The following is a 14,995-nucleotide window of genomic DNA, read 5'->3' on the forward strand; positions in this document are numbered from 1 at the left end:
TGTGTGTGTGTGTCCCCACCCCAGACTGGAAGCAGCCCCGGCAGCCCAAAAGGGGGCTTTTACAAACAAACTAGAGCCCAGTGATCGTAGGAAAAAATCCACCTTCTCATGGAGGCTTTCAAAGTCCCACGGTCTAGCGCCTGCCATCTGGGACAACACTCTCCCGGCTACTCAGCACGCTCCAGCTGCACCTGCCTCCTGGAATTTCCTAATCTGCCCGCCATCTTCCCATCTTGGGGCCTTTCCTTGAGCTGTTTCCTCGGCCAGGTGGTTCCACCCCTTCCTTCTTCACTTGGTTAACTCCAACTTACCCTGCAGTCTCAGCACAGGTTGCCTCCTCCCAGGAGCCTCCCCCGATGCTCCCAACAAGTTGAGTCCTCCTGCCTAAGTATTCAGCTTTCGTGCCTGGAGGCATTTGTTGAGGTTCGCAGGCGCCAAGCTGATCACTTGCACGAGACTCAGGGAGGAAAGGGCTCCTCCCCATATATGGCCACGAGGGGGCGCCGCGTTCTGGCAACCTCCGGGCAGGACGTTGTGCAAAGCTGAAGCGCAGGGATACATCCCAGACCTCCAGCCTCCCTGCCAAGCTCTCTCAGCATCTAGGCTTCTGCCTCAGCGACGTCCTCGCCGTGTGGCACTGGAAGGTGACAACTTCTCAGAACTGCCATTTCCTCAAATAACAAGAGACCAGTTCGTGGCCTGCTGATCTCCCAAAGATCAGGCCATGGGCCCGCACCTCGGTTTTATGATGAGAAAAGGGGGAGGACCCCAGAAGTAGCAGAGGGGGGATTGTTGAATCCAGATCTGACCTCCAATGTCTGGGACCTTCCGAGTGCGCCTGGCTCCTGGTACCGTCCACTGCCTTCCCCCACCCCATCACACACACACACACACACACACACACACACACACACACACACACACACACACACACACACACAGAGGCCATTCTGAAGGAAAGATCAGCAGAGGCCACTCTGGAAGAGGGTGTTTGTTCAGGGATGCCCAGAGCACACACGTGTCTGAAGTGGTTTCGCAGAGCCGGAGCAGCCCAAATGCTTCCTGGGGTCTTCCTGGACAGAGCGGTTAGTCCTGCAGCCAGCTAACCTGTGTGCTCCTTGCTGCAGCCCTTGTCTCTAAGGAGTTGGAGAAGGGGCCCCGTGGGATCTGGCAGTGGCTGCCATCAATCCTTGACCTCTCTCTTCAGGCTCAGCCCCAGCCAGTCCCTCAGCCCTGCCGCTGCTGCTGGAGCTCTCTCCCCGCCCTCGGGGCCCAGCTTCCCTCCCCTGTAGCCGCGGCCCCTCCCGCCAAAGGAAGTGAGAGGGGGCTGTTTAAGAGGAACTAGGGCTGGGAGTCTGTTGAAGGAGAAGGAACAGGGCCATGCCCAAACCACCCCCCGGAGCTCCCTGAGCCTGTACCCCTGCCACAACCCCTTTGGGCACCCCCAGGAACCCAGAAGCCAGCCCCCACCATGGTAAGTCCTCCAAGGGTGGGTCCTGAAGTGCAGCCAGGTGGAGGTGCCCTGGAGGCTACCATCGGAAAGTGGATGATGGGAAGGGTCACAGCAGACCCTTTGGGGTTCCTCAGTACAGCTCAGGTACGCCCCCAGCATTCCTCATCAGGGATCAAATCCCATCTCATGGTGGACAAGAGGCCAGAATGGTGATGGGGGCTAAGGATGAAACAGTAATGAGGACAGAAGGTGGCCTTGAGGGGGTCACACGGTGTCTGCAGGAACAGGGACATAGCCCTTTCTTGGGGCTTAGGAAACCCGGTTTCCAGTCCAGTTTGGTCCCTCACCTCCCTGTGTGGCCTTGGGCAAGTCATTTCTCCTCTCTGGGCCTCAGTTCCCACATGTCATATTTGGAAGTCAGTTGAGATATAGAAGGTGTTTTGGGGACCTCTCAGTTGGAATTTCAGAGGGTCTGCGTTCAGCCACTCTAAGTCCACAGCGGGGAAGGGAAGCTGTGCCAAATGAGCGGTGGGGTGCAGTGATGGTGTAGTGACAGCAAGCCTGTGCCGGTGACAGGGTGGCCTGGCCATAGCAATCGCAGAAGCAGATGATGAGACCCAGAATGTCTACACCACCATTGGTACCCTTCCATATGAGGGCAGCTGGGGAGACGCGCAGCCAAAGGCGTCACTGCATGGTGAGGCTAAAGTCTAATGATGACTGTGGTGACAGGGTGGAGTGACTTTCATGGTCACGAATTTAGACCCAATGGAATCATAACATTCACTTTAAAGCGAGCCTGGGCTGGTAAATCATAGTCGTCCCCACAGCTCCACGTATCTGCAAGCCACTTCAGCTTTCATTTTCTGTCATTCTGTCAATGAGGGCATGTGGCTGAGACAGTCCCAGAGCCAGTGGTGACAACTGCAGAGCTTCTGGTAGTTGCAGCAGGCATCTGACCAAGGTGGAGGCAAGGAGGTAGACCAAGAGGCAGGGATCGTATTAGTCTGAGATACAACATCTTACTTCAGGATGATAAATTGGGCATCACTGGCCAACGACTCATCTGGGTAATTTAAAACCAAACCATCAGCTAGAGCTCTGGGCTGGGGACAGGAACTCTTCCAAGGAGCCACGCCAGAAAGTCTCAGGAGCTCAGATGGGCAGACTTTGATCAAAAGAACACAGGAAATGATTTGCTACTGCAGAAAAAAGCAACCCCTCCCAAGGAAACTGAAAAATGCTTAGTCAACGGTTTGCTTAGCTGACGGGGTCTGGGAAGGGAGAAACCCATTCCCGAAGACCACAGTGGAGAAAAAGAGTGGAACCCATGCATGAGGCCGGTACCTCTGACATCTTCTTGGAGGGGTGATGGGTGCCAGGAAGAGTGTTGACTCAGTAAAATACTGTTCGTCAAGTGCCTTACAGAGCACACAACATGCACTCAATACACAGTCACCGCCACTACGGGTGATGCCTGGAGTTAGTGACAGCAACAGGTAGCGGTGACTCACTCTTGCTTGTTGAAGAGGAATTGCTGTTGAAAGATGGCTGTTTGTCCTATGGCCATGCCACCCTGAACGAGCCCGATCCCGTCGGACGTCGGATCTCAGAAGCTAAGCAGGGTCAGGCCTGGTTGGTACTTGAATGGGAGACCACCTAGGAAGACCAAGTGCTGTAGGCATAAAAAATAAAAAATATATATATAAAAATAAGGGATTGTAAGCTGACAAGGTCCTTGCAACCTGTGAGGTCAACTAAGGGTCGCCTCGCCAAAGAGAGAGAGAGAGAGAGAGAAAGAGAGAGAGAGAAAGAGAGAGAGAGAGAGAGAGAAAGAGAGAAAGAGAGAGAGAGAGGAGAGAGAGAGGAGAAAGAGAAAAGAGGAGAAAAGAAAAGAGAGGAAAGAGAGAAAGTGAAAAGAAAGAGAGAGAGAGAGAGAGAGAAGACAGGAAAGAAAGAAAGAAGAAAGAAAGAAAGAAAGAAAGAAAGAAAGAAAGAAAGAAAGAAAGAAAGAAAAGAAAGAAAGAAAGAAAGAAAGAAAAGAAAGTTGTTAAAGAAAGAAAGAAAGAAAGAAAGAAAGAAAGGAAGAAAGAAAAGAAAGAAAGAAAGATGGATGGCTATTTGTTTGTTGGTGCCCTGTTGCTGTTAGTTGCTGCAAGGTGGTGGTAACAATGATTCTTGTGGGTGGGTTGGTGCTAGCTGGTGGTGAACACTGTTGGATGGTGGATGGTTTGTTTCAGTGGTAGCTGGTTATGTGTGATTGTCGATGGCTAGTATTGTGGTCATGGCGATGGCTGCTCCTAGTGGTTGGTTATTATGGATGGCTGGTGCCAGTGATGATAGGTAGTGACGGTGGCGGCTGATGGCGGTGAAGAAATCAGTCATTTTTCCTGTTTGATACTGGCTGATGGTGGAGGTTATCGGCTGTTTCTGTTTGGCTTTGGTGGGTGAAGGACGCAACTGGTCGTCCTCAGGTGGTGATGGTGGTGACATGAGGGTCCTGGTGGTTGTTTGTAAAGGACAGATGTGAAGCAGAGCAGCCAGCGATGAGGCCGCTTAGTCCCGGGGTAGTGCCCACGGAAGGCTAGGGGCCCAGAGTTAGGAGGACGGGCTCTGGGAGGACCAGGGTCCCCACATGTTGGAGAATGGCTTCTGGCTGAGAGAAAAGAAAAGCGAAAGGTCCTCCCCCTGGGAGCCTTAGGAAGTAAGATTGTTGTTTGCGCAGTGGGAAGGTACAAGGTGTGGCCCCAGAACCCCACTGAGTTGGGGGAGGGCAGGACCAAGGGGCACACCAAGGGGACAGGGCAGGGCCAGGGCTGGGGGCCGCCTGCAGCAGCCACAGCAGCTTCACATCTCCTCCTGGCTGACAACCACAGTTCGCAGGACCCAAGCAAGGAAGGAAGTGGCTGTTTTGTTGCTCTCTCCAGCCTGGGGTTCTGCTCATCGCCGCCCAGGAGTGGGGAGGCCGGAGCAGTTGGGGCAAATGCAATTTGCAAAAGTTCCCTTATCCAGCCCTTCCTCCCGGCCCCACGCCTTGTGCCTATGGAACTGACCAATGTAAGGCAGCTGCTCCTGCTGTCGGCGGTGGTGAGGGAAGCTAGCATTTCTGCTTCACACGCTCCGCCTCGTTGAATCTTCACGGCTGCCCTGAGAAGTCTGTGGCCCTCATGTTCCCATCTTCCAGATGAGAAAACTGAGACAAGGAGATTAGGCAAAAGTGGGAGAGGATTTCAACTCAGTGACTCCCGAGGTCACACTTTTAACAGCCACCTTGACCTCCTAATCGTAAAAGATGAGAGGCCACTATGGGGGAGAGGGGTGTGCTAACTCTCGCATGCCCCAGTCTGGCCGTCCATGCCTCATTTAAACCCAGACTCTCTTTTCCAAAGAAACTCACATCCTGGTGTCCCACACAAACCCAAGGCCTTCCTGGCCCATGGCTCCTGCTGCCACCACTGACTCTGCCTGGGAAGTTCATGTAGCAAGGGCTGCCTCCTGCAGGAAGCCCTTACTGATCACCCCACCTCTCTTTAGCACCACCGGATGTGGACCCATAGTCTCCCTTGGGCAACTCCCTTCACCTGCTCCGGGTACACTGAGGTCCCCTAGGCCTGGGCTCACCCACGTCCATGCACAGTAGGGGCTCAGGAAGCGTGTTCACTACAGGACTCCAATGCCCCAACCCTACGGCAGCCGTCACCTTGGTCACAAACAGTCCCTCCCCACTCTACACCAGGGAAGCCCCCCGCCGCATCGTCCCCTGCCTTTAGTTGTGAGGGCCTCTCTGAAGAGCTAAAGTTAGAAGCCACCTTCCTCTTCCCACCCAGCCACCTCGAGCCCCTGACTGTCTTTCACAAGAGCCCCAGCAGGTTGAGTCATATTTGGCTTGTGGTCAACTGTGACCACAACCTCTTCATGACACCCCCACCCCTAAGTAAGGGACTTAGGAACAAAGAGTTTCGACTTGACCCATGGAGACTTTGGGGCCACGGAGAGAGGGATACCCATGACGCAGGGTAGGGGGCGGTCTCATCCCAGTGGTACTTCATTCATTCATTCATTCATTCAACAACTATGTGTTGGCCGGCTCCTATATCTGCTGTCAAATACTGATCATTTCCACCAAATGCTCTTGGGGGCCACCAGCTGCCATTTCCTGAGGCACCCCAGTGCATCTTTTCTTTATGTTAGCTCATTTACGCCTCTCAGCAAACTCATGGAGGAAGTTTATTATGGAATCCATTTCAAAGATGGGGAAACTGAGGGTTGGAGAAGTAAAGTGGCCTCCCCATGTCACAGTCAGCTGTCAAGCCAGGCCTCACACTGTACTGGTCCCATGCCGAAATTCCTGTGTCCTCCCACACACTGTACCTACTTGAGCAAAACCCTCTGTCCCTCTGCTGCTGACAATATTTGGATTTTGCGATCACATGGAGCTAGGAGTGGATCCGGGGGTCCTGGGTGCCTGGGGCAGGACACAGAGGGGGAGACGGGCTGCAAGAGGCAAAGGGCCACTTGATTGGGTGGGGGAAGTGGGGAAGGACAGGAAGAGGAACCAAGTCCTCAGGGCCAGGAGAGCCGGCCAGACACGGCCAGCCTTGAGGCCTCTGACCTCACAGAAAGGAAGTGGCCTTGAGTGTCAGCTTCACCTGAGGGGCCCAGGAGCATAGAGACCCGGCTGACCCCAAAGGGGAAACCCTGGAAAAGACCAGTCTCGTCCCTGCCTCATCCTCATCTGACCTGAAGCACCAACCCCACTACCTCTGACCCAGATCAGACAGCCTCGTGAGTCCTCCCTTCCTGCTGTGTGACATTGGAGAGACACCTAATCTCTCTCTGCCATAGTTTTCTCTTCTGCAAAGTGGACCTTATTATAGTACTGACTGACCTCAGCATGTGTTGAGAGGATTAAATGAGGTAATTCATGGAAAAAGCTTAGACCAGAGTCTGGCAAAGGATATGTGCCTGTGTGGCGTTAACTATTGTTGCTATTGTTGTAGTCAGTTACCATAGTTACCACCCAAAGCCCTGCCCCTTGAGGTCTTCAGAAAGAGAATCCAGTTCCTGTCCCCCACCCACTCCTGCCCCACCTGAACCCTGAATGATGCCAGTTCGTTCCCGAATTTCATGTCCCTTCTCACCAACACACTCTGGTCTCCCATCTTGCAAACAGGAAACGTGTCCCCCTGACCCCATCTCTCCCCACAGCCTCTTCCCTCTTCCCCGTTTCAGCCAGACTGTCCCAAGCCTCTTTGATCCCTGTCTACACTTCCTGACCTCCCAATCTGACTTCTGACCCTGGGGTCACCAATGCTCTCAGTCTCCAGTGAGTGCGGATGCTCTTCAGTAGGTTGGGGTGTGATCAACGGCTCCCTGCTTCTCCCAACCAGCCCTTGTCACCTGCAAGCCATCTCCGGTCCTGGCTGCCTCTGACCTCCCAGCTGACCCCCTGCCTTCCACAATGCTGCTCCCATAACTTTGTCCTTCCCCCAGCTGGCTCTTCCCATTGCATCCCAGGGTTCTGTCGCATCTGACACCTTCTTCTCATAATGAACATCTCAACAGGCCCCCCTAGATCCTCTGCAATGTGGAAGAGAAAGTCATTTATAATGAAACATATGCATAAAGATGAAAGTGCTCAGGCCAGTGGCCCAAGGATCACTGCAGCCACCAGGTGCTCACACATGGACACAGGGGGCACTTGAGGAATCATGGGAGCATTGTGTGTCTCAATGAGCTGATAGCCCAACGCACAAGTGGGATGTTGGACACGTTAACACCTCGAGCAGCATGAACTTCCAAATGCCAAACAGTTCTTAGCAAAATCTGAACAAAGCTAAAATCTCCCCTGATACAGGACAGTCACACTCCTGAAAAATGCAATGGGTATCAACCATACAAAAAAGATATAGATTTTCTGTTTATACATACACTCAAATTGTGTTCTAGGTTCCAATGATTGATTAGAAACAGGTTTGTCACTTACATGAACATCTGCCAAGTGGGGTGGGTAGCTGTGGGTGGGATGGTCATTTGAGTGTAAATTTGGCACCTGTGGTCCCCTTGATATGCCAGGCATATCTCCATCCCTGTGACAACCAAAAATGCTCCCGTGATTCCTCAAGTGCCCCCAGTGGCAGTATGGTTCTGCCGAGAGCTCTCTAAGCCTCAGGGAATCAAGTCCGAATCCCTTTGCTTGGCATTCAAGGCCCTTTAGGACCTGACCCAGACTGACCACCCCTTCCCTCCATTCATTCGTGCACTCCCTCGTTCCTTCACTTATTCATTCACATGAGCCCTGATGCCTTGTTGAGCCAGGCATGGCCTGAACCCCTGCACTTGGGAGCTCATATACCAGAAGACGTGTGGGATGTCCAAAACGTGGACAGGGCTATGGTGAGGGATGCCCAGGGCATCGTGGGGGTCCAGAGGGACCACCTGCTCTGTCCCAGGGTCAGGGAGGTCTTCTCGGAGGAAGCGTCCCTGAGCCAAGTCTTAGAGGATAGATTGGTATTCACCAGCAGGAAGGGTGTTCTGAGCAGAGGGCTCAGCATCTGCAAAGGCTTAGAGGCAACTCACTAAAGAACTGAAAGGAAAAAAAAAGAACTGAAAGAGTTCTTCTCGAATGTCTAAGTTACTGGCACACAGTAGGTGCTCAAGAATGCTTTGTGGAAGGGACGGATGCGAAGGTGATGGGAAACCACAGACAGGAGAAAAGCCGCAGAGAGAAGGGACGAGATTTGCCATATGAGAAACTCGCTCTGACTACTCAAGCTGAAAGCAGTTTGAAGGGTTCGCACCCTGACTCTTCCACACTCTCTCCTCTGCATTCTGTGCCTGCCTCAGTCACACCTGAGTCACACCTCAGTCACACCTCCGCACCTTCGCCTGGGCAGTTTACTCCACCTGGTGCACCCTCTCTTCCTGCTCTTGATCAAAACCTTTCTCGACTTACGAGTCCCAGACACTTGCAAGTGTAGATGCAAGAGCCTGGCCTTTGCTGTCAGATGGACCCAGACTCAATCCCACACCCTTGGAAACAATGTAGCTCTATCTTTAGTCAAGCGTCAAGCCACTGTACTTCTCAAGCCTCAGTTTCCCTCCCGGCCGACATCCCACTGAGTTGCTATGAAGATTGCTGGTAATATTGGTGACAGCCCCACCCGGGTGCCAGGTGCTTAGTGGATGTTAATTCTGTCACGTGCCCCTCGGCCCAGGCCCATCGTCACAACTTCTCTAAGGAAGGGCATCAGCCACCTACCCCATTGTTCCCCAGAACAGTTCATCCTCACATCACCCCTGGCAAGTGGGATGCTTCTCTCATTTTATAGATGAAGCCACAGAGGCTCACAACAGAGTTAGGTCACCCAGCCAGGATGAGAATCCAGATCCGCCCACACGGAAAGCTGGGTATGTTTAATATCCGTGGGCGTTTCTTGACAAACCCTCCGCTAGCTGTCAGAGTATCCAGATCCCAGCCACGCGCCTCCCCTGCTCAGGAAACTTCGGTGGCCTCCCCAGCACCCCTGGGAGAGGCTGGCTTCTCATTCGCCTCTGCCCTACAGTTGCCCACACTGACCTCCTGCTTGACCCCTGTCAGAGTCCCCTCTGGCCAGCATACTCATCTCCATTCCCTGGAATCTGCTCGGCAAACGTTTGTCATCTTTGGAGACTGGACTTTCGTTCCCAGCATTTTTTGCCCTTGGGGTCTTCCTCTGAAGTTGGGTTTCTTTCTTCGCCTTTGTCCTTTGTTCATTCGCTAGGTCCTTCCTACTGGGGCTAAGAAAGGACTCTGTCCCAGTCCTAGCTCTCCAGCAGCTCCTGGTCTGGGGATAAGAAGCTTCCTAGAGGAGGGACATGTTATCCGACCATGAGTGCACCAGACAGGGAAGCTCAAGGCCACCATCACTCTTCTGTTTGCCAGACTTTTCCCTACAGGACTGTACTGAAGAGAGGCAGAGTGGGCCTAAGAGAACCAGTGTGTTTAAGTGTTTAAGTTTAGTGTTTAGTGTGTAAGGATAAGTTTAGTTGGGGTCAAAGAAGAAAACATTCCAGGAAGGCTTCCTGTAGGAGGAGTTTTTCTGGGAAGCCTGTGTCTGGGTCTCCTCCTTGGGGTCCTAACAGAAGGTATGAACTGATGAAAAACCAAAGGGGGAAATGAAAAGGGAAAGGAAAGCGGGAGCCTGGGAAGGTGCCAGAGCTGGCACAGGGCAGGGGGAAGGCTCTTTGAGGATAGAGAAGGTGGTGGCAGGGGCAGCAGGAAAGCGTAGGAGAGGAGAGTCACAGCTGGGCACAGAGTGTAGAGGTCATAGCTGGGCTCTGAGGAGCTCAGAGCAACAGGCTGGGATGCATGACCAAAGAGAAGGGAGGTAGGAGGAAGAAGGGCATCTTGAGGTGGAAGGGGTGGGCAGCGGGTCAGATGCTGCAGAGAAGTCAAGGACTTGGCCTGGGCCTGGGCAGGGAGAAGGCGTTTGAGGAAGTGAGGAGCATGGAGGCTGAAAGGGAAGTGGGAAGGAGGAGCTGTGTCACACTGTCTGGCCTCCTGGGGGTAGGGAGTCTGGACTGGACCTGGCCTACCTCTCCCGATGTCCCAGAGATGGGGAAGGAGGCGAAGCACAATCAGAAGCTGCGGATGGAGATGAGCCGGGTAAGGGAGGCACCAGGCCTCGCCCCCGTGCCAGGGTTCACGTCCACCCTGCCACCCCCATTTTCAGGGCAGCAAGGAGCGCTTCCACTGGCAGAGCCACAATGTGAAACAGAGCGGCGTGGACGACATGGTGCTGCTGCCCCAGATCACTGAGGATGCCATCGTGGGCAACCTCCGCAAGCGCTTCATGGACGACTATATCTTTGTATCCTGGGCCATGGGCGGGACAGACAAATGAAGGACAGAGGGACAGGCGGATAACTGACCAAGGGATGGAGGGGTGGCGGGTAGATGAATGCAGGGGAGGATGTCAGAGGCACTTTAGCACAGAAGGGAAATACAGATGCCTGAGCAAATGAAGCGGAGGGATGGACAGTGAGAGCGCCAGATGATAGGACAGGGGGCTGAGAGAGTGACAGCAGGACTGTGCCTGGGAGTGGCCATGGGCCCCACCGCTCCCTCTGCCCTGGGGTAGCTCAGCCACAACATATCCCATTTCCCCCATTCCGGACCCAGCCCTGTCTTTCCCTAAGAGACCCAGGACACGTCTGAGTTATCGCCATCTCTTCCTCTGAACAGTGGGGCTCTAGGAGACCCTAGGGGAGCAGGATAAGGGGACGGGGACCTATCGGGGACAAAGCACACCAGGACATCGCCTGGCCCTTAGCCACCCCCCAGACCTACATTGGCTCCGTGCTCATCTCCGTAAACCCCTTCAAGCAGATGCCTTACTTCACTGAGCGTGAGATCGACCTCTACCAGGGCGCGGTGAGGCCAGGGCCAGGTGGGAGGCACAGTCCCCAGGGCCACTAACCCAAAGCCCTAGGCTGAGACCTACCCTTCCTCACTAGGCCCAGTATGAGAATCCCCCACACATCTATGCCCTCACGGACAACATGTACCGGAACATGCTCATCGACTGTGAGAACCAATGTGTCATCATCAGGTACGGACAGAGGGACCCCAGGCCCTCCCCAGGCCCTGGTCGAACAGCATCACAACCCAGGGACATTTATTTGGAACTCCTGATCTAAACAGTCTTGCCGTCTCTCTCTGTCTCTAGCCCTGCTTTACCTGCCTGATCACCATGTGACCCACGATATCTTTTATTTATTCATTCTGTTATTGTCCATCTGTCCTCTTTAAATGTCAACTCCAGGAGGGCAGGGATTCGTGTCTGTCTCATTCACTACTGTATCCCCAGAGCCTGGAATAGTGCCTGGTGCACAGTAGGTACCGAATGAGTGAATGAGGAAACAATCAGGCACTTACTCCACCTCGGCCACTGATCATTCCTGCCCCCTCCCATCCCCAGTGGAGAGAGTGGAGCTGGGAAGACGGTGGCAGCCAAATACATCATGGGCTACATCTCCAAAGTGTCCGGTGGGGGCGAGAAGGTCCAGGTGAGGCAAAAACAGAGAGACGGGCCAGGTTTCCCCCAACTCCATGGTACTTCATCTCCCGGCCCTGCCTCAGCCTAACCTCTTCACACCCCACCCGCCTCCGCCCCCAGCACGTGAAGGACATCATCCTGCAATCGAACCCATTGCTCGAGGCCTTTGGCAACGCCAAGACCGTGCGCAACAACAACTCCAGTCGCTTCGTGAGTCTATAGCCCTGCTTTGGGGCAACTACTCCCTCCACACGTCTGTCTGTCTGTCTGTCTGTCTGTCTGTCTGCCTCTTTCTCACACACACACACACACACACCCCTACCTGTGTTCCCAAGAACACAGGAAAATACCTGCTGCTGGATAGGAGACTCACTTCTTCTTTATAGTCCATCTGAAAAAGAGTCCCCCATCAACAGAACTGTGGAGCCATGACATGTTTGCGTCACATTCGTAAATACTCCCCTGGCTGCGACCATGCCACATCTGTTCCTACACACATTTCGGGTCCAATTTATTCCATCCTTCCTTCTTTCTTTCAAGAAATAGCCCTTATGCTCCTTTGTGTCAGATGCTGTCCTGAGCCTAACTGAAGACAAAATAGGTAAACGGATCTGGATTTATGGTCTGATTCTGTCGCTGTTTAGACACGTGGCCTGGACAAAACACAACGTAACCTCCCAAGTCTCCTCTGTTTTCTCATCCATAAACTGAGTCCATCTCACAGACCACGACGATGTCAGTAAGGTGCTTGCATGTGGAAATCGCTTAATAAATTCCATCTACGAATAAGATTTTTTTTACTTCCCACAATATTATTCGTTATATTTTTATTTTCTAATATATTTTATCATATCATTATATTTAAGTATTTTCCCCCAATTTCAAATACACAGAAAAGTTGGAAGACTACCACAGCGGATACCTGTGTGCCCATCTCCCGACTCCATCGTTAACATCTTACTCTCCTTGCTTTATTGCATCTCCATCCACCTTATTTTTTTGATGCACTACGAAGCGAGATGCAGACACCACACCTTTCCACCCAAACGCTTGGTCATGCGGGTCCTTGATTACAGTCCATCGCAAATTTGCAGTTCTCTTTTATTTCCTTTTAAGTAAAATTTGCATACAGTAAAATACATAAATCTAAAGTGGACCGTGCACTGAATTTAGAAAAATGCATACACTGTGCAACCCAAACACCTACCAATATACAGAACATCGCCATCACTCCGGAAAGTTCCCTCTTGTTTCTTTCTACTCCCACCCTACACCAGAGGCAACTCCTCCTCGTGTTTCCACCATAAATTAGTTTCAGCTGTTCTAGAACCTCATATCAATGGACTCCCACGGTGTGCGTTTTCCAACTACTGATACACGCAGAAACATGGATGAACCTCAAAAACACAATTATTATGTTTTATTTTATAGTTTTATTATACAATAGGATAAGTATAGGTCACATATTACAGGTGTTTGTGTAGCATGATGAGGTAATTTGTGTTGCTATTGGATGGAGGTGACAGAAAGAAGAAGTAAGGAGACTTGTCTGCCCTCTAATCTCTGGCCAGAGCAGAACCCAGATGGGGTCAGAGACCAAAGAAAGGGCTTGTAGGACCCTTGGTCCGGGCTCAGAGATGACATGTGGGAGACACTCAGGATCATTAGAACCAGCAGCATCCCACAGAGACATGGAGGCCACCGTGTTGAGATGGAGGGACTGGGGAACTGGTCAATAACGCATGATGCTTCTGTGTGCCAGGCACAGGGCTGGAAGCCCCCAAGTGAGGGCTCGCATCATCAGAGAGGGGCAGAAGGGCATTCCTGGCCCAGGACAGAGCTTAAACAAAGGCTGGAGAGAAGGAACTGGTGAAAAAGACAAGCAGTACTTTTCAAGTCCTTTCAAATGGGAAGTAGGGCGAGGAAAGCAATCTAAAGTCACGTGGGTAATAGGGGGAAAGAGGACAGGCTCGTCAGACCCATCCCTGACCCTTCCCCTGGCTGCACCCCTGGGCCCCTGTGAGGCTGACGTGGTTCTCTCGGGTTCAGGGCAAGTACTTTGAGATCCAGTTCAGCCGTGGCGGAGAGCCAGATGGGGGCAAGATCTCCAACTTTCTGCTGGAGAAATCCCGCGTGGTCATGCAGAATGAAAATGAGAGAAACTTCCACATCTACTACCAGGTGCCAGGACGGGGTGCCCCACCTGCAGCCCGGGGGAGACAGGGGGAGGGTCAGCATCTGGGAGCCCACGACAGTGAGCGCTGGGGCACCGCGAGGCCTGTGCCAGTCCCGTGCCAGACACATGAGCATTGCTCGCCCTCCAGCTGCTGGAAGGGGCCTCCCAGGAGCAGCGGCAGAATCTGGGACTCATGACCCCCGACTACTATTACTACCTCAACCAATCGGACACCTACAAGGTGGACGGCACTGATGACAGGAGCGACTTCAGCGAGACTCTGGTGAGCACCAGTCGCCACTCCAGCCCCGGCAACCTCTGGTGTTACAAATCAGGAAACCGAGACCCAGAGAGGGGCAGGGACTTGCCCAAGGTCAAAGAGCGAGCAGGTGAAAGAGGCAGGGCAGGAACCTAAGTGTCCTGATGCTCTGAGTTCACGCTGTGTCCCCAGAAGCCTGACCCGGGAGACAGGATGGAGGCCTGGATTGGTGGCACAGGCTCTGTCCCCATTGTGCCCACAGAGTGCCATGCAGGTCATCGGGATCCCACCCAACATCCAGCAGCTGGTCCTGCAGCTCGTGGCGGGGATCCTGCACTTGGGAAACATCAGCTTCTGCGAAGATGGGAATTACGCCCGGGTGGAGAGTGTGGACCGTGAGTGTGGGCGCTGGGGAGGGCAGGGTGCAGGCACGGGTTCATGGGAACTGCTCACTCTTAGTTCGACCCCCTGAGGGTGAGAACCCATGAGGATAGTTTCAGTGTCACTAGGCAAAATAGGGAGAGACAGAAGCACCGAAAGGGGCATAGGAGCGTGACCAGCCACCCCTTTACCCCGCCCGGCAGTCCTGGCCTTTCCTGCCTACCTCCTGGGCATCGACAGTGGGCGGCTGCAAGAGAAGCTGACCAGCCGCAAGATGGACAGCCGCTGGGGTGGGCGTAGTGAGTCCATCGATGTGACCCTCAACGTGGAGCAAGCGGCCTACACCCGTGACGCCTTGGCCAAGGGGCTCTACTCCCGTCTCTTTGACTTCCTCGTGGAGGCGAGTGGGGCAGGGTGCAGCGGTGGGCAAGGCGGTCTGGGACCTGCCAACTAAAGGAAGCAGGCTTGACTTTCACAGCCTCACCAATTCCCAGCAGTGGGAGGCACAAAGCAGGGGCAGGACGTGGTCAGATGGAAGGTCGAGAGGCTCCCTCTGGCCGTGGCGTGGAACCCAGAAAGGAGAGGGCTGTGGAAGCCATCCAGGCCTGGACTGGGATGGGACTGTGGCGATGGAGAGGGATGGATGCCTTTGAGAGCCAGGAGGAGGATCATCAGGAGGACAAAGT

At 53.4% G+C, this 14,995-nt stretch overlaps 1 protein-coding gene and 1 pseudogene across 1 annotated transcript in view; both read left to right on the top strand.

Moving 5' to 3' along the window:
- Positions 1–1,255: 1,255 nt before the first annotated feature.
- MYO1F (myosin IF) overlaps positions 1,256–14,995 on the top strand; it is a 31,391-nt gene continuing 17,651 nt past the window's right edge. The window contains exons 1-10 of the mRNA XM_039857515.1: positions 1,256–1,474; positions 10,168–10,305; positions 10,779–10,868; positions 10,952–11,046; positions 11,416–11,503; positions 11,614–11,703; positions 13,543–13,674; positions 13,818–13,952; positions 14,191–14,323; positions 14,513–14,709. Coding sequence (XP_039713449.1) covers positions 1,472–1,474; positions 10,168–10,305; positions 10,779–10,868; positions 10,952–11,046; positions 11,416–11,503; positions 11,614–11,703; positions 13,543–13,674; positions 13,818–13,952; positions 14,191–14,323; positions 14,513–14,709 — 1,101 coding nt within the window. The 5' untranslated portion in view covers positions 1,256–1,471. The remainder of the gene's footprint in view (positions 1,475–10,167; positions 10,306–10,778; positions 10,869–10,951; positions 11,047–11,415; positions 11,504–11,613; positions 11,704–13,542; positions 13,675–13,817; positions 13,953–14,190; positions 14,324–14,512; positions 14,710–14,995) is intronic.
- On the top strand, positions 3,012–3,137 carry LOC120599408 (uncharacterized; annotated as a pseudogene).

Source organism: Pteropus medius, unplaced genomic scaffold, assembly GCF_902729225.1.
Source record: "Pteropus medius unplaced genomic scaffold, Ma_sr-lr_union100, whole genome shotgun sequence".
Taxonomy (NCBI): domain Eukaryota; kingdom Metazoa; phylum Chordata; class Mammalia; order Chiroptera; family Pteropodidae; genus Pteropus; species Pteropus medius.